The following is an 18,937-nucleotide window of genomic DNA, read 5'->3' as shown; positions in this document are numbered from 1 at the left end:
TACTCTTTGGTCTTTTGTTACATAGATCTAATAAGCAGTGTTTCTTCCAGACTTTTTTCTCCGGGGGGGGGGCACTTGAAATCTTCGGGGGGCGGTGAAACTTTCTTCGGGGGGGCGGACACTGTTAAAAGTATATATTTTCTATATAAATTATATAAATTTCATTTCGTTCGGGGGGGCGGTAAAAATTTTTCGGGGGGGGGGGGGGGGGGCTTCGCCCCCCCGAAGAGATGCCTGGAAGAAACTCTGCTAATAAGATCTTCTACAAATGTAGGCTACTTGCTAAGGCTCTACAGGTTTATTCGAAACTATGCCTGGTCATTCAAAAGTTAGCTTCTATTTTTAATTATCTCCCTTTCATCGTTACGATATTCCTACCGGAAGTAAATATTAGGCTATTGTAAAGTGTAAAAACTCTCTTTTGATAATTAGATCTAAAAGATGCAACTAAATAATATTGTATATTATACACCTCCCATATGTAATTGAAAACATATATCTTTTAAAGTATATTTCAAAGGTTTAAGTGACCATATTACTCGACATTAAGTAACAGTAAAAACTTTTCCAGCAGCTGATCAATAGTCAAACACCGCGGCAAATACAAAAAAAAATTTATGCAGTCTAGAATCTAGGAAAATATTATAATTTATTATTATTATTATTTAACAATACTTTGTTTACTGATACTGTTAAAATTAAATGTAACCTTTATTATAGATCTAGTCTACTATAAGCTTAGTTACCATGATGCCGATATAATGAAGTTAATCAAAATACTTTGTTGGTTATGAGTGCCAAGATTGAGATTACATTGGTAAATCAATTCCTTCTTGAGTCAGCGGAAATTCATAATTAAGAAAGTAAGACAATTTTGAATTTTTGCCATTCATTTTTAACTTATAGATCTAGACTCTATGTAAAATATAGATAGATCTAGATCTAGATCCTATATTTTATGCTATAGTATAGGGATGCCATTTTGAATTGACTTGTTGAATCCCCAGCAGAATGCCCCCCCCCCCCCCCTCCCTCAGAATCTCTAGACTAGAAGGAGACAAACTAAAATCTAAGCCCTAGAACTAGAATAAAAATTGAGGTATCTTTTTAATTCCTTTGGCTAATAAAAACCCACTGTGTTTACAATAATGTGTGACATCATAATGAACTCAGGTGTTGACCATTGTACTGAGAAAACTATTTGATTGGATAGCAGCTGATCATTCATTATAAAATGACTTTCCTGAATATTAACCAACTTTCTAATTTTAAAAAAAATAGTTAATTTATTATGTTTCTAAAAAACTAAAATTACTTTAATCAGGAATTTAACAATACTATAGGTGACATTCACAATTTGCATCAATATGGCATGGGCTACATAGATATTTTAAGCAACACACAATGGATGAGCCTAAGGCACAAAAGCTGCCGTTAGCAACATTTAAGCCCTTTACAGAAGAATCTTATCAGTTTCTGGTTGAAAGAGAAGCTCAGCTCAATGAGAGAGAGCTACATCGAGCAAGGCATGCACAGGATGCTCATCTTGTTGATGGTGAGCTCAAATTTGGTGCCCAAGAAGAAGAAGACATTCTTCCCCCAGAAAATCCAGATCTTAGAGAAGGTTGTGTTCTTACAAAGGCTTATGGTCGGTTTCCACCCCGTTTAATAGGAAAGCCTATAGAAGAAATTGATCCAGGTATAAGAGGAAAAGTAAGTAATTTTTTAAGTTATTGATTTTTACAAACTTTTGTGTGAGGTATTTTAGAAATTAAAAAAATAGAAAACTACATTAATTCATTTTTGCTAATACATAATTAAAATGTTAATTTTTAATACGTTTATGTAAATTTCTTTCACTCAGACTTTTGTGATCATTGGATCTCGGTTTGGCAAGCCCTATATCTACAGATTTACGGCCACGAAGTCCTTGTTTATTTTTCCTCCATGGAATCTTGTGAGACGCATAACGCTACTGATTGCTACTAATCAGTTTTTTGACCTATGCATTTTCCTAACCATTATTGCCAACTGTGTTTTTTTGGCAATGCCATATCTTGCAATTGCTGAGAAAGTTGAGTGAGTTCTTTTCTAAGTTTTTTTAAACTGTTTATTTTGTTAACTTTTATGTTTCAAAGTATTTATGTAATTCATGTTAATCATTGTTTATATTCCAAACTTGCAAAATTTAAGATCTAAAACAATGAAATAAATATAAACTAAAATGTTTTTGTTTTCTACTTCTATTTTCAGATATTTGTTTTTAGCTATATATTCTTTAGAGTGCATAATTAAGATGCTAGCTCGAGGATTTATGTTTAATAAACACACATATCTTCATGATCCGTGGAACTGGCTAGATTTTATTGTTGTGTCAACATCGTAAGTTTAACCTATCCTATTTCACTAAATTTTCATGTGCTTTATATATTCAAACTGTTTAAAGAAGACAGTTGAATTATTAAATGAGCTTTTACATTTTTAAACATGTATTCCATGATAATATAAACAAAAAAAAAACTAGATTAGTAATGAGATGGTGTGGGTGGTCGTTTGCCTGACTCTGGCTTTAAAGTTTGTACCCCTGAGCAGACTAAGGAGCATATAAAATTGCTTCTTTGCTCACAATTGAAGTCTAGTTTATCTTATTTTTGTTTGCTTTACTCAGGTACATGACAATTGGATGGCAGTTAATGTCTCAAGATTTATCAGTTGGAAATTTACAGGGATTGCGGACATTTAGAGTACTCAGAGCATTAAAAACTGTGTCCATTGTTCCAGGTTGGTTTTTTGTATACAGCTACTCTTTAAAATGGTTTCAAATTTACTTGTAATATTAAATTATTTATTATCTATTTAAACATTGATAATATATTTATAAATATATTGAACTTTTTTCATGTTGGATAAACTAGCCATCTACAGTTCTAATTCTGAAAAAATTTGATCTAGGTCTCAAAACAATGGTCAGTGCCTTACTAAGAGCATTCAGAATGCTTTTTGAAGTAATCTTGTTAACCTTCTTTTGCTTAATGGTGTTCGCTATGTTTGGACTCCAAATTTTCCTTGGCACTTTCCGCCAAAAGTGTGTCAAAGAAGTTACAGGATACTTTGACAATCCCACCATGTCTCTTGATGTTTATTATGCTGAGTGGATTCGCAATCCCGGTAAGTAATTCCATTCCATTTAATATATATGTTCAGTTTATTGTTTTCTAGTTGAATAGACCCCTCTTAGAGGAAAGTCACGATTTAATCTTTTTATAGTTATCCTCAACCTATTGCAAAGAAATATATACATATAGTGTTTCAAAAATTAAAATATATTTGTTGAATTTATGTCTAAGTATAAAAAGAATCATATTTGTGTTATTAAATTTTAATTTTTTAAATTAGGAAATAAGACTTATAGGAATGTGATTTAACATTATCTGTTTAATGTTTCAGATAACTGGCTGATGGATGAGTACCAAGAATATGTAGTGTGTGGAAATTCAAGTGGAGCAGGGTTTGTTGCATTTTTTTTAAGAGTATAGGCCTACATGCATAGAAACATTTTACAAGAGTACAATTCCATTAAAATATTTTAATATATAGGAATGAGTATTGTAATTAAGAATTCAAAACCATTAAAAAGATGGAATTGTACTCTTGTAAAATATTAAAATATTTTTCTCCAATGTTTCATAGAAGTAGGCCTACATCCCAATCTACTGAAGATTATTTAAATAATTTTTTATGTTTAAAGTCCTATATTAATTATTTGAAGAACATTTGTTTTTTAATTGTATTATTTATGCATCATTTTAAGTTTTTTACTTAATGTCCTATCTAAATTAAAAGAAAATGTTTATTAAAATTCCCAATAATTATTCTAATAATTTTTCCAAAAAATAAAATGTTATAGAAGAAGCTCATTTTGTATTTTTAAGACAATGCCCAGAAAAATTTGTCTGTTTGCCTGATATTGGGGACAATCCACGATTTGGCTACCTCAGTTTCGATCACTTTGGATGGGCCTTACTTACCTGCTTTCAGTTAGTTACCTTAGACTTTTGGGAAGATATTTATAATAAGGTTGGTTGTTGAAGTCATGAAAACTTATAGTGTTGGTGAAAATTTTCTTAACTGTTTTGATCATATACTTTTTTTATGTTACTTTTTAAGAAGCATTAATTCTTTTGAATATTAAGTTTCATTTGGTATTTTAAATTTTATTCCTTATTAAATAAATTTTTTGTTAAATGAAATTACTTTTCTCTTTGTAAATTTTGAAATGTGGGTCATATACTAGGCCTATTATGGTTTTTAGGGGCACACTTTTCTAACACAGTGGCACTTTATTAATTAAACAAGATCCATATTTTGTTTCTTCTAGTACAGAACTTTAGATACCTGGTCTTTAAGTTTAGAAATTTGTGAAATTTTCTCTTATTGCTCACCAGTAAAAATATGTACAATTTAGTTGCACAAAATACAAGAATACTTTCAAGACCCCACACTCTCTGAAGAATAATATCTGTGGTGTTTAGACTTTGATTGTTAAAATATTCAAAGGAACAATCCTATCTTTATCTTCATTTCCAAAAACTATTCCAAGAGGCTAAGGTTTGGAGTTTTTCATGTCATTCCATAAAAAAGAATTATCCTACCTGATAATTACAATTCCAAAAATTTTGCCTTGCATCTTATTCAGAAAAAAATTTAAATTCCTAAAGGGTACTTGTTTATCAAACATAGAACCATTAGTTTTATTATCATTGAATGTTTATTAAGTTTCTCACACATAACTACTGAACTAACCTGACCACAATATGAGACCTTGAGAATTAGTTTTTTATTTTTAATTTCGGACATTTTTTTCATAATTAGGCCATTCGAGCTACAGGCCCATGGAATGTTATCTATTTTATCGTTGTGATTTTCTTTGGATCATTCTACCTCATCAATCTAATGCTGGCTGTGGTTTCAATGTCTTATGAGGAAGAGGCAGTCAGTGCTGGAAAGGTAATTCCTTACATTTTTCTCTTACAATGCTTGTTGTAATAAGTAATGTTCTACATAGTCCATAGGTCAGATGTTGTAGGGCTTCTGTTCTATTTCTTGACATTGGCATACAAAGGGATTGTGCAGTAAAAATTATGCTTGCTCTGAATTGTTAAATCTAGGATATTAAGAACCTTGGAAACACTGAAATAGTTGTCATTTTTAAGTAGCCTATAAACAAACTTTTTAAATATTAATTTAAAGCTAGTCCCATAATAAACTATTACTTTTTGTTTAATTAAAACAAAATGTTTCTGCTTAACACTATTAACATTTGTTGTAAATGTGAACACATGTGAATGATGCAAAGAATTACGATTTATAAAAATGATTAAATAACCTATGTAAATAATCAATTTAAAAACGAAAAATCTACTTTTGATGGCAATAGGAGAAAGAAAGAGAAAAGAAAGAAAATGCCAGGAACAAGCACAATGCATTGTATGATGTCACTATGATGCACCAGAAGGCTAAAGTCTTGGGCAATAAGGCTAAAACCATGGCCCGAACTAGATCTTTAGGTTTGATTGATGAAAGCTCAAGTGACAAATCCTCGGACACATTGAACAAGACAAACAGTAATGCTGCAGGGGAAAGTAACGAGCCTGAGAAGTCAGACAGTAGAATATCTGCAGTTGATCCTGTCGATGAAAATCTGTTATCCCAAGGTTTCACTCCAACCTTCTTTTGGAAGGTAAGTTTTGTAAGACAATTCACTCAGTTTTTCTAAACATTCAGCTTGTTACAAAATAATTAGCTAACCACTGCACTATTTTTTTAATGAAACTTTCTTTCTTCTACTCTATATGAGGCTATTTTGTATAAGAAAAAACATTTTTTTACTATTTTAATTTAACTTTATTTATAGGAGAACAAAAGTCCTTCAACAAAAGGTGTAGTGATGGAAGGAATCACCATAATCAAAGGTAGGTACTTCATTTTTAGAAACTGAGATTAGCTTCTAGTTTGAAAATATGGAAACATCACAATGTAAATACACATTTTTAATAAAGCTCTTTACACCTGTTACACTCGGCTTCTTATATATTTTTGGCTAGTTTGAGTCAGGTTTAGCATTAATAAATAAATACACTCCACAAAGAGAATCTGTATCATAGGTGTATAATTATCATCAATCACAAAAACACATGACAAGAAGTAAAACTGACGAGTTGGTACATAATGTTGACGCCACACCACATTGCTTCACACACTGCTTCGTTCACACACTTTTGTCCCGCTAACACACCACTGTCAAAGGGGAGGCTACTCTCACACTCACTATTTCCGTGCCTACACATTTTCATTATAGACAATCCATGTCACAACACCACCAGCCATTTTTCTTTTTTTGAAACTTATGCTTTATAAATAATAATTTTTCTATAGTAATTTTTGTTACACTCTTACCTATCATTTAAATAACAGCGGACACACTGTTGGACCCAGACATTGGTGCCTTGGAAGGTCAAGTTATCGACCGCAATTGTGATTGCTGTGAAAAGTGGATGTGCCTGTACATCAAATTTCTCCAGCTGCAGAACTCTTTCTATGTATTTGTTTCCGACCCCTTGTTCGATCTTATTATAACTTTCTGTATCTTCATCAACACCCTGTTTTTGTCGCTTGAGCATCACAATCAGTCAGACACTCTAACTACTATCTTGAGAGTCTCCAATGCTGTAAGTATGGCTTTTTACTAAAGCTTGTTTTAGGTTTTGGTTTTGTGTTTTTACTTTATCAGAAAGGTTTTGGGGTTTTTTTTATGTTGATGGAGGATACACTTAACTATTTTGCTGTTATGCAATTGTGATGTTATTGGCGCAGTCTGTCGAATCCATCCATCAGCTTGGAGCTCATTGCACTATAATACTGTTGTAAGACAATGTTGACAAATTTAAATTTGTGTAACTGTTTATAATTAGACAAAAATAAGCTGGCACAACAAAAACAAGAACATTGCTATGCAACAAATGACCAGGCAAGAGTAATTAATGCTTTAATAAAACACCTAAATAGTATGCCAATAGGCTAAACAATATCAAAACAGAGTAAACTTAACATGTAGCTTACTGTAGTTCAAAGTAACATTGACATTTTAATAATATATATATATATATATATATATATATATATATATATATATATATATATATATATATATGTATTTAGGCCTATGTATATTATTTTATTTATAACTAAATTTATAACACTTGTCACAGTTGATATATTGCTTGACATCTTTGTGGGTGTTTTCTAACAGATATTTACAGCAGTGTTTTCTATAGAAGCTGCCTGCAAGATAATTGGCCTTGGAAAGTATTACTTTGTGGTGGGTTGGAACATTTTTGATCTAGTCATAGCCATAGCCAGTATTCTGGATTTAGGCATGGAGACAGTCGATGGATTAAATGTCTTACGGACATTCCGACTAGTACGTTCAAACATTTTGATCTTTTTTTATGACTTTAAATTTTTCAAATGTGTTTTTTTGCAGTATTTCCTGTTTTTTTGTTTTAAATTTAGTTAATTTCTGTTTTTTTATGTATAATCAGTTTGAAAGTGTGTTTTTTGCATTATTTGCGATTTTAAAAAAATGTGTAATATATTTAAGTTTAAAAGACATTATTCTAATTTTATGACTTATGGTAAAAAATGTTATCCAAAATTGAAGTGAATTCCTTATAAAATTTTGTAGCTGAGAGTTTTCAAATTAGCCCAATCCTGGCCAACAATGAGACTCTTGCTGACTATTATCGTAAGCACGCTGGGTGCTCTAGGTAACCTCTGCCTTATTCTTGGAATCGTCATATACATATTTGCTGTTATTGGCCTGCAGCTCTTTCGTTCACAGTACACAGATGACGTGTACGCTGGAGATTTTCCTAGGTAATTTAGTTTAACATCACAATTACATCTCTATAAAATCTTTTTTGTGTTCTTATAATCAAGCTAATAACAATAAATTAGAAATGTGTGTTTAAAATGTCTTTTTGTTTTCTCTAGGTCTCAAACATATAGATTTCTAGTTTTACTATTTAAGTTCAGTTTGTTTTATTATTTTACTGTCAATTACATATATTTCTACCTGTACTACCATTATCTCTGCAGATGGCATTTTCGAGATTTCTATCATTCTATGTTAATGATTTTCCGTGTACTATGTGGAGAGTGGATAGAGCCACTTTATGATTGTATGAGAGCATCAAATGAACTTTGTATGGTAGTTTTTTTGCCAGCTCTTGTCTTTGGAAACTTTGTGGTAAGTATTTCTTTTCTATATAGCTTCTAATATATACACCTTGATAGTAAGGCCTACCATTTGACTTTGATATACTTGTATTTATACTATGTAGCCAATCTTATTTAAATAATAAATGTTTTATCTTAGTAAACTTATCAACCTACATTGTTAAATACATAAACATTTGCTATTCAAATTTTGTCATGCAAGTCCAGTTCAAACCGGGTGTTTACAACTCTGCAGGTCTTGAATCTCTTTCTTGCTTTACTGCTGAATGCTTTTGCCAGCGACTCACTAGACAAGCACAGAGAGACTAGCTCAGAGCGCTCCAAGCTGATGGATGGATTTGACAGACTGCGCCAGCTGCTGTGCTGTTGTTGTTCCTGCCCTAATGGTAAGGTGGAGCCGTCTGCCAACACCCAACAATTTCCATCTCAGGGGGAGCAGGACACAGCGTTGTCAACAAAAGATGGAAAAGGTGAAGATCTTTTCACTGGCAGTATGCTTGTGATATGACTCCATCGCATTAGATGGTTTGGAAGTGTACAACTCCGTGTCACTACTGACCCCTGATAGATGTCGGCACCCATCTGAACATGAGGCCAAAACTTTATATGATAATTTATCTTATTTTAAGTCATTGTGTTCAATTGTTTCAGTAAAAATCTATTTTTTCCTCATTGTCATTTTGATGCTGACACACTACCTACTAAGTTAATGCAGAGGGAGTTAGATTATTTCACTAGAGCCATTTTCAAATTAATATTCAGAACAATCCAGTTTTCAAAATACTTTGTTCATTATCGTTTCAACTTAAATATTTTAAATACCACACAAGTTGCAGACAAGGGACATATCTATTTTAGGGTAAATTAAATTTTTTATTAAAGTTGATCATTTTTTACAGAGTGTAATGCTTTTAATTTTTAGACATAAAAATAAATGCACAGATTTTTGTGGAAAAATTCTGGTTTAAATGAAAATTGTCAAAACAAAAGTAAAAAGTAATTAAACCTTGCTAGATAACAATGACAGTAACTGTTTCTATCATATTAGAACTCCAATATCATGGTTAAGTTTTTATATAAATCATCCAACACAATTAATTAATTAATAGTTAATGCATCAAGAGATTAACATTTGATGTATAACAGCTGTTACAATAAATATTAATTTTGTACTCGTCATCACAATTTTTATTGCTAGCAAATTTTGTTAACGCTGTACCCTGTTCCAATTTTATTTTTTACAGCTTTTTCAGCAAAGGAGCCTAACAAAACTGAGCAGGCTCCCGACTTCAACTCCAATGCCAGTGCAGATGAAGCTGTCGCAGAAGCTGACAAGAAAAATGCGCAGCAACATGCTAAAGCCTGGGCTCAGAAGATCCATAGAGACAGCCAGCTTTCTGTAAGTTGTGTGTACTGAGGGATGTGGAATGACAGTCAGCTTTCTGTAAGTTGTGTGTACTGAGGGATATGGAATGACAGTCAGCTTTCTGTAAGTTGTGTGTACTGAGGGATATGGAATGACAGTCAGCTTTCTGTAAGTTGTGTGTACTGAGGGATGTGGAATGACAGTCAGCTTTCTGTAAGTTGTGTGTACTGAGGGATGTGGAATGACAGTCAGCTTTCTGTAAGTTGTGTGTACTTGGGGATGTGGAATGACAGTCAGCTTTCTGTAAGTTGTGTGTACTGAGGGATGTGGAATGACAGTCAGCTTTCTGTAAGTTGTGTGTACTGAGGGATATGGAATGACAGTCAGCTTTCTGTAAGTTGTGTGTACTGAGGGATGTGGAATGACAGTCAGCTTTCTGTAAGTTGTGTGTACTGAGGGATATGGAATGACAGTCAGCTTTCTGTAAGTTGTGTGTACTTGGGGATGTGGAATGACAGTCAGCTTTCTGTAAGTTGTGTGTACTTGGGGATGTGGAATGACAGTCAGCTTTCTGTAAGTTGTGTGTACTGAGGGATGTGGAATGACAGTCAGCTTTCTGTAAGTTGTGTATACTGAGGGATGTGGAATGACAGTCAGCTTTCTGTAAGTTGTGTGTACTGAGGGATATGGAATGACAGTCAGCTTTCTGTAAGTTGTGTGTACTGAGGGATGTGGAATGACAATTCAAACCTTTTTTTTTATGTATGGCTCACAGATATTTGAAACTTGCAGTTAATTCTTTTTTGTTTTTAAATAATTTTAATGTTTTGTTTTATATGATTCAACAACAACTTTACTTATCCTCCGAAATACATTTTTAAAAATTTTTACCTCACTTAATTCCTTGCCATGTATTTCTGGGTAATCTTGCAATAAATTTGCTATAAATTCTGCAGCCTTTAATCCAATTTCTTTGATATGATTCTATTTCTTTAAGAGTAACAGGAAAGTTAACTGAGTTTGCTCTAAGAGAATGAGTAGAAGAGGAATAAAAGTTAATGATAATAATTGTGAACTAAGCTGGCCCATCATGTAAAAAATATTTTTCGCTTTCAAAAGTTTAGGAGCAAACATTTTTTTTTTAATCTGTGTGCATTACAGACCTATTTAATAGACCTTATTAATTGCCTTTTTATGTAGCCCTAATTATTTTATTTTTATTGAAAAGGATGTTGTTAATTTCCATCTCTTGTAGACTCCAGGTCAAGACTCCATTCACAAAACTGTGCCAGAAGGCTTGGAGAGTAGCACCAGTGAACAAGAGAGTGTAGCAGCAGAATTAAACACTGAGAAACCTACTGGTGCCGTATCAGAAACATCAGAACCCCAAGATGATTTACCTCCTAACTGTTTTCCAGATTGGTTTCGACCTTAGTAAGTTTTAGTTGATGTAGTTTGTTTAACTTTGTCAATTTTATCAATATAATTTGTTTAACTACTGACCTCCACCACTAGATCATGCTGTCCCATGTTGCTTTACTCACAAATTAAATATCCTTGGTGTCTCTCCTACAGTTTATATGGATTGAATACTTTCAATGAAAGCAAATTTGGCAAGACATGGACCTGTTGCAGAAACTTTATCAGAAAGATAGTAGAGCATAGGTTTTTTGAGTCACTTGTACTGATCATGATATTAGGAAGTAGCCTGTCTTTGGTAAGTAGTTGTGCACTTACTCATCTAAGAAAGTAAATTATAGTTGCTTTTTATAAGCTTTTATTTAAATTTGCTTTCTCTGTCTGTCTAAATCAAAACGGGAGAGCGAAATTTCTGGCAATTCTAACATATCAATTTTTCTGAACCCAAGACCCAATAACAATGCAATATGACATTAAATTTGCCTTAATTGGATGACTAATTTTTCATGAATTAATTAAAATTTTCTGAAATTAGTAAGCACTGTTGTCCCTGTTGTTATTACAAGCTATTTAGTTCGCTAGATGCTATCACCCGATCAGTCTGGTGAGCTGTGGTTCACTTAGAAAGTTTACAATTGTAGAGCGGGTCGAATTGGTGAAGACTATTAAGGGCAGAATAAAGTTTTTAAACGATTTGAAACTTAGGATAGGTGAGAAAATTAAGAACTTGCTGTCGTCTGTAAAACATAATCATGGACGGCTGCTTTCATATATCCCGAGCGACTGATGATGTTTTTAAGGAAATATTTTTTGTCAGAAATCACTAAAAAAGTAGAAAATAAAACAAATATAAAAAACCTTTAAAGTAACAAGCTTTTAAATATTTGTTTTATTTATATTTAACTTTGTATTTTACTGCCCCTTCACATTTTTTGGATAGGTTGCCCCTTTACTTTTAAAGCAGAAAGAGAGATTTGCATTGTTATCCATTGTATAGCATGTTTCTGCAGAAAAACAAACACTTTCTCTTCATAACTTTCAGATTTGTTTATTGTTATATATACAAAAAATACACAAACCCCAGCTTTAGTAGGAGGCCTATTAAGATAAGTTTTTCCTTTTTTCAAGGCATTTGAAGACATCTATCTATATCAGCGTAAGACATTGCAGTACATACTAGGTATCTGCAACTTCACCTTCTCTGTGCTGTTTACTATTGAGATGGTTCTCAAACTGATTGGCCTGGGTCTGACTGAGTACTTCACCAACTTCTGGACCATATTAGACTTCTTTATTGTCTTTGTAAGTAGAATTTTACTCATTATGACCATAGTGATAAAATATTCAGCCAGAGCATGTAAGTGTGAACATGGTGTAAAATGGTTGATCAGCTTGCTCTCAGAAGAAAAACAAAATGTCTAGTTCAAATAATTGTGAGCTTTGAAAACAACAACTGTAAAGGAATTAATTTATCATTAACATCTCTTGTGCCTCATTAGAAATAAACACTGGAACACAGATAACCTTATATACACTTACCACTACAGTATTACAGACCAATAAACATAATGATATAATGTCTTCTGCTCTCCTATTGTGAAATGTCCTTCACTTCATCTTTACCTGTCTTATTTATACCTTTATGGTTGGAATAAACAATCATTTCTAATTCTATCTAAAATGCCATCTGCAGAGATAATGGTACTCTATGTATTCTATCTTATCTCTATCTTATCTCTTGATGGTTCTAGTTGCTAGCAGCTCACTCAAATAGCTGACATTTAGTTAACTGTTCACAAACATAATAGCATTACCAATATCCCGTTTTAAGTTAATAACCTTACATAGTTCATATTTGGAACATAGGACTAGCCTAGCTACCAGGAGTGGACCACCTTATGGTGCTACTGAATGTATCTGAATAAAAGTTCTCTCTTAGATTTACTTCATTTGGGGCTGAAAGCAGAAAAAAAAACTGTGTTATATTTAACTTTACCAGTACTCTATTCACTTGAAGTCTTCAACACTTTAACAATACTTTATAAGAAAAATGTTCAACTTTGTGTTTGCTGTTCAAGTTTTTACAAGTTAGTTTTTGTTTATGATTCAGTCCTATGGTTTATTAATGAAAGACATTTTGAGAAACTTGCTTGACATTTCCAATCCTAGACATCAATAACTAGCATGGCTAGTGACTACATTGGTCTCAACAAAATGACTGGTTTTAGGTCCCTGAGAACATTGCGCTCACTCAGACCTTTAAGAGCAATATCAAGGTGGCAAGGAATGAAGGTGAGATTTTACATCTTGGCTAAATCTTTTGCTAAATATAACATTTTGACACTTTTTTTTTCATCTTTCCAATTAAATCATTTTAAGTTGCAAGTAGTTTTTTCCACTTGTAAATTAAAAAAAAATAGAAAATGTCCTTCTCGAATTCCTTTTTAGAGAAACACATTTTATTTTTAAGTTTATTTAAATCTTAATCACTAATTTTATTTTGACAGAAAGATATAGAATTTATGTTGACAATAGGTTGTATATTTTGACATTTATGGTGTTTGATGCTTAGTTCACCATTTCCTCCATGCACTTGTTTTAATTAACAAAAAGTAATTTTTTAAAGTGTAAAAATGTAAGGATCATAATTGTAATTTCCCATTTGATTCACATACAGATTGTGGTAAATGCTTTGATGAACGCCATTCCAGCTATTATCAACGTCTTCCTTGTCTGTATGGTTTTCTGGCTGATCTTCAGCATCATGGGTGTACAATTTTTCAAGGGTCGGTTTTATAAATGTAGAAATGCAACAAATAAACAAGTGTTTGAAGCAGACATTGTTGCCAGTAAGGCTGATTGTGACATTGTCAATGGTGTGTGGGAGAACTCTAATGTCAACTTTGACAATGCGGCTATTGGTTTTCTAGCATTGTTCCAAGTTGTAAGTCTTATGATGTTCAAATTATGCATTAGAATTTACTTTTAAATCAGAATTAAGTTTTTTGATTTGTTTTTATAGTGGTGTTGATAGCTATTTCTATTGAATGTTAGAAGTTCAAACCCCTTTTCAGTCAATAGGACACATGAAATAAAGTTATTATGTTATGTTTCTCAGGTAATCAGGCAATTAAAACAAACCTAATAATTATGGTAAAATAATTTTAACTACAAAGCATGAATGTAGATATGTAAAATATTAATGTAAAAAATGACAAAAATTAACTAGTATATGCATGAAATTATAAATTAAAATGCAACAAATTTAAACCATTCCCACTTTTGGAGACAATTATTATGAAGGCTACATAAAGTTTTTTAAGCACTGATCAGTTCTAATTCATCCAGATTTCAACACTACTAATATTATTCCATTCTGTCACAAGGATGCAGTTTTAAATTAGACGTTTAAAGAAAAGTTTTAATTTACTCCACAGGCAACATTTGAAGGCTGGATGGAAGTGATGGCTGATGCTGCTGACTCAACTGAAGTTAGTACATACCTAATTTGGACCAATGTGTTTTCTGTATCAAGTTTTAAAATGGCCTTCATACTGTTACAAAGTTGACTTTATCCTTAATTATTTGCCTTAGAATTAGCTTTGAGTGCTGATTCAGTTGGAGTATTTTTGTCATCAAATTTTTTTGTTTCACAACTTGAAGACAGAAAACTTTACATGTGACTTGATTTTTATTGAACAGTTTGTTCAGTGATACACACAATTATTTTAAACGTCATAGGTGTTTAAGACTTACTCATGACACATTTAATTTTTTGTGACATTTAGAATTCTATTACATTAAAAAAGATAATCCAGTTAGAAGCTATCAAACAGGAATTGCTCCCACAAAATATTTAAAATGAGTCTTCTAAAACATTATTTTTTTTTACAGATTAATAATCAGCCCAGATATGAGGCCAACCTGTATGCCTATATCTACTTTGTTGTTTTTATTGTGTTTGGATCATTCTTTTCATTGAATCTTTTCATTGGAGTCATCATTGATAATTTTAATGTCCTCAAGAAAAGGGTAAAGTATTACATATTGGTTTTCCTTTACTTTGAATTGTTTCTTTATAATGTTATATGCATTTATATAAAGGAACTGTCAATTATTTCTGTTATTTTCATGATTATCATTCTCAATTTGAAACTATTCCCCAACTTTCTCATATCTAGTTTCTGTAATTCTTTAAACAATAAATGAGTTTTAGATGTCAAATAGATTTGAAAAATAGACCATACATCTTTTTCAAGTCAAATATCCAATAGAACATTGGTTTTATTTTAGTTTTTGTGTGTTCAAAAGATTGTTGTTATTGATGTTTTTTGTATGTTTTTAGTTACACTACTGTTCCTTTTATCAATATAGTATGAAGGTAGTTACCTGGATGCTTTCCTCACCCAAAGTCAACGTAATTACTACAACACATTAAAAAAATTTGTAAAAAGAAAACCTCAGAAGACCATAAAAAGACCACAGGTACATTTGCATATTTTTGAAAAGCAATCATTATTCTTATTTGAAGTGGTTATTTTTTAATTAATGTTTTAATATATATTTTTATAATAAAGTTTGTTTTAAAAATCTGCTATGTTTTTAGTAATCTAAATGGAGCTAATGACATTAGTAAATTGAGCTTATGTAAATAAAAGTTTTCATTTCTGGGGTCATTTTACTGAAATCTTGAGCTAATAATATAAATTTGTTTGGTTAGTTGATAAGTAAATAAAGCTATTCCAATTTGTTAAACAGTAAAAACAGAACACTTTCTATGAGCAAAGGAAGTAGACAACTTGTTTTAATGCTAGTATAGTATTTTTTTCTTCAATTGAAATCAGATATGATAAAACCACAGTTTGCTTTTTTCATGAATGGCAGTTTATTGACACAACCAACAAAATCACTTATATAGCTTAGCCAATAGACTTGTTATTTTAAACACTATTTAAATTTCAACCAATTTGATAGCTTTATGCTAGAACACTTAAATTGTATTGTTACTTTTCATTGTAATGTTGTACTTGCCAAATAAAAACAATTTTTAAAAGTTTAGAGTTATAGCATCAGGGGTCGGCGTGGTTGAGTCAGTAAAGCTCATGGTTGCTGCACCAAAAAGTCTAAAGTTCGAACCCTTGGGCAGATGAGGCTCGTTAGCTGGGGACAGCCACTCTTCTAGGAGAGACAACTCCAAAATCAAACAACTGCTGCCTTGTAGTTTGTTCTTGGTTGGACAAAGGCTATGGAAGCAAATCCAAAAAGAAAAGCAGGCTGAAATCGGAGTCAGTGGCCTCAATGAATGGCGCATAACCAGTTGACACGTATCCTTAATTGTGATGGAGGCATGGTGGAGTCAGCAAAAGCTCATGGTTGATAAATTCGAAAAAACTCTCGACTTCAAACCCTCTGGCAAATAAGGCTCTATCCCTTCCAACAGTAAAAATTAAGAACGAAGAAGAAGAAAGATAGCATCATATGTTTTCAATATTATGACATTGTTTCTGTCATAAAAATATTGATATCTTTTCATTTGTTTGTAATTCTATAGAACAAGTTTCAGCTTTACTTTTACAACTTGGCAATGAGCAGCAAATTTGAGTTGAGCATTGTTCTTCTTATTTTCTGCAACATGGTCAATATGGCTATTGAGCATTACAAGGGATCCAAAGCTATCAGTCAGGGCATGGAGATGGTCAATCTACTTTTTACTGTAGTCTTTACCCTTGAGGCTGCTGTCAAGTTAATTGGATTGCGACATCATTATTTTCGGTTTCTCTGGAATGTTTTTGACTTCTCAATAGTTGTAGTATCATTATTTGGTAAGTTAAAAAATGTTCATTCTTCATCCCATATTTGAGAATTTAAGTTGAAAATTTTTGCTCATTAAGTTAATTTATACTTGTTGCACAACCACTAATTTTCATGTTTTTCTTCTATGTAGTCACATGGGGAAAATACTTTTTACCAGCCAATTCGTACAATGGTAAATTAACTTTTTTTTGTGATGATGTTAATTTTTTTATGTCTTAGAAGTTGTGTTAATATTTTTATTTTTTGCAAATTCCAATATTAATTTTTTGTTAGGTTAATTGTTTAATTTATAACTAATTTATTTGAATAAATTTACTTATGCTGTAATTTTAATGTGTTTTGTTTTTGTTGTATCTATATTCTAGCTTTTAAAACAAATCATTTTTTTTTACACAGGAAGGCTATTTGATAGGATGATGGCAAATTTATTTGTAACACCAACACTCTTGCGAGTTATTAGAGTTTTTCGAATTGGAAGAATTTTGCGTATTATTAAAAGTGCCAAAGGAATTCGTAAACTTCTATTTGCTCTCATTATTTCACTTCCAGCTATATTCAACATTGGAGCTCTGTTATTCTTAATTATGTACATGTATGCAATCATAGGAATGTCTTTGTTTCACAATGTGAAAATTAATGGGGCCTTTACTGAAATAATTAATTTCCAAACTTTTGGGAACAGTTTTATGTTGCTCTTGCGCCTGGCCACTTCTGCTGGATGGAACGATATACTGGATGCTCTTTTAATAAGCCCACCATATTGTGATTCAGAGTTTTACTACTTGCCAGATAAAGATCTCCATATTGCAGCAAATGGTGACTGTGGCATTCCCTACTTAGCCATACCGTACATGGTCAGCTACATTGTTATAGTCTATCTGATTGTGATCAACATGTATATTGCTGTGATTCTTGAAAATTTTAGCCAAGCTCACGAGCAGGAGGAGCTGGGCATTACTGAATATGACTTTGATATGTTTTACGTCACGTGGGAGAAGTATGACCCTCTCGCAACTCAGTTCATTAGATTTGACCAACTTGCTAACTTCGTAGGGGAGCTTGAGGCACCTCTGCAGCTCCCAAAACCAAATGAAATTGCTTTGGTTTCTTTTAATATTCCTATCATGGAAGGGGAGAAAATGCATTGCTTGGATATTTTAATTGCCCTTGTAAAAAATGTTTTAAATGATGTTGAAGATTCTGAAGAACTGAAGATATTAAAGGAGCAAATGGAAGCAAAGTTTGCTGAACATTTCCCTGTAAGGGTTAACATCACTGTTAAATCTAGCACGCTGCAACGGAAAAAAGAAGATGTCGCTGCTAGAACATTGCAACGGGCTTGGAGAAGCTACAAAGCCCACAAAGCAATGAGGAACATCACCGCCTTAGCAGTTCAACTCAAAATACGAAAATCAAGCAACGCTGGGATACGCACACGTAGTGAAGCAATACGCAATTTGGATACTAAACTAAATGAAGCCCTCACATATTATTTCAAAAACAGATCCAACCTAAACATTCCAACGTACTCACTGGAGATGAATATATCTGATAATGCTGGCAACTCAAGCGAAACTGGTAAAAATTCTAATGTTAATGAAAATTTAAGTGAAGAACACAGCAGTAAAATTGATTTATGACCTGCTCACACTTAAAAATAATCTCCCTCTGTAATGACTTTGCCAATCACTTTCACTGTCAATTAAGTACACCAATGATGTATGCTCATCCCTGCCAACTACTTCTACCAATAAACAATGTAAGAACCCATCCCTGCCAATAGGGCTGGTAAGTAGGTCACCAACCAGTTCTATGGCTCAATAAACACTGAAAGAGTCATAGAACTGGTTGGTGACCTACTTACCAGCCCTATTGCTTCCACCACAAAAACATTGTATCTGGTTTGAATGTATAAGGTTCAGATCCATGCTGTTATAAGCAGCTTATTTAATTAAGATTTGTATAGATTCATTTTTTAAAGTACCAGTGTGTGTCAAAAGTGCAAACAATGTATATTTATTATGTTTTGCTTAATTAAGA

At 32.4% G+C, this 18,937-nt stretch overlaps 1 protein-coding gene across 1 annotated transcript; it reads left to right on the top strand.

Annotated features, from left to right (window-relative positions):
* Positions 1 to 1,351: 1,351 nt before the first annotated feature.
* Positions 1,352 to 18,792, top strand: LOC131930989 (sodium channel protein 1 brain). The gene is made up of 25 exons (XM_059287663.1): positions 1,352 to 1,713; positions 1,865 to 2,079; positions 2,254 to 2,382; positions 2,669 to 2,781; positions 2,953 to 3,168; positions 3,448 to 3,508; positions 3,933 to 4,077; positions 4,873 to 5,007; positions 5,438 to 5,740; positions 5,915 to 5,972; positions 6,475 to 6,728; positions 7,310 to 7,480; positions 7,745 to 7,935; positions 8,158 to 8,308; positions 8,534 to 8,789; positions 11,251 to 11,381; positions 12,212 to 12,385; positions 13,253 to 13,375; positions 13,761 to 14,027; positions 14,521 to 14,574; positions 14,978 to 15,115; positions 15,458 to 15,568; positions 16,635 to 16,905; positions 17,028 to 17,069; positions 17,294 to 18,792. Exons 1-25 carry the CDS (start codon positions 1,405 to 1,407, stop codon positions 18,535 to 18,537), a joined length of 5,262 nt encoding a protein of 1,753 aa, XP_059143646.1. The 5' UTR covers positions 1,352 to 1,404; the 3' UTR covers positions 18,538 to 18,792.
* The last annotated feature ends 145 nt before the right edge of the window (positions 18,793 to 18,937 follow it).

This window comes from Physella acuta, unplaced genomic scaffold (assembly GCF_028476545.2).
Source record: "Physella acuta isolate Inbredline_101_S28 unplaced genomic scaffold, ASM2847654v3 ptg001872l, whole genome shotgun sequence".
In the NCBI taxonomy this organism is placed as follows: Eukaryota; Metazoa; Mollusca; class Gastropoda; family Physidae; genus Physella; species Physella acuta.
This window is presented reverse-complemented; position numbering and strand designations above follow the sequence as displayed.

Excerpts from the sequence above, each read along its gene's own strand:
- LOC131930989 (XM_059287663.1), top strand. The coding sequence starts at position 1,405 with ATGGATGAGCCTAAGGCACAAAAGCTGCCGTTAGCAACATTTAAGCCC. Across the intron at positions 3,509-3,932 it reads GGAAATTCAAGTGGAGCAGG|ACAATGCCCAGAAAAATTTG; the intron begins GTTTGTTGCATT and ends TGTATTTTTAAG. Across the intron at positions 14,575-14,977 it reads ATGCTGCTGACTCAACTGAA|ATTAATAATCAGCCCAGATA; the intron begins GTTAGTACATAC and ends TTTTTTTTACAG.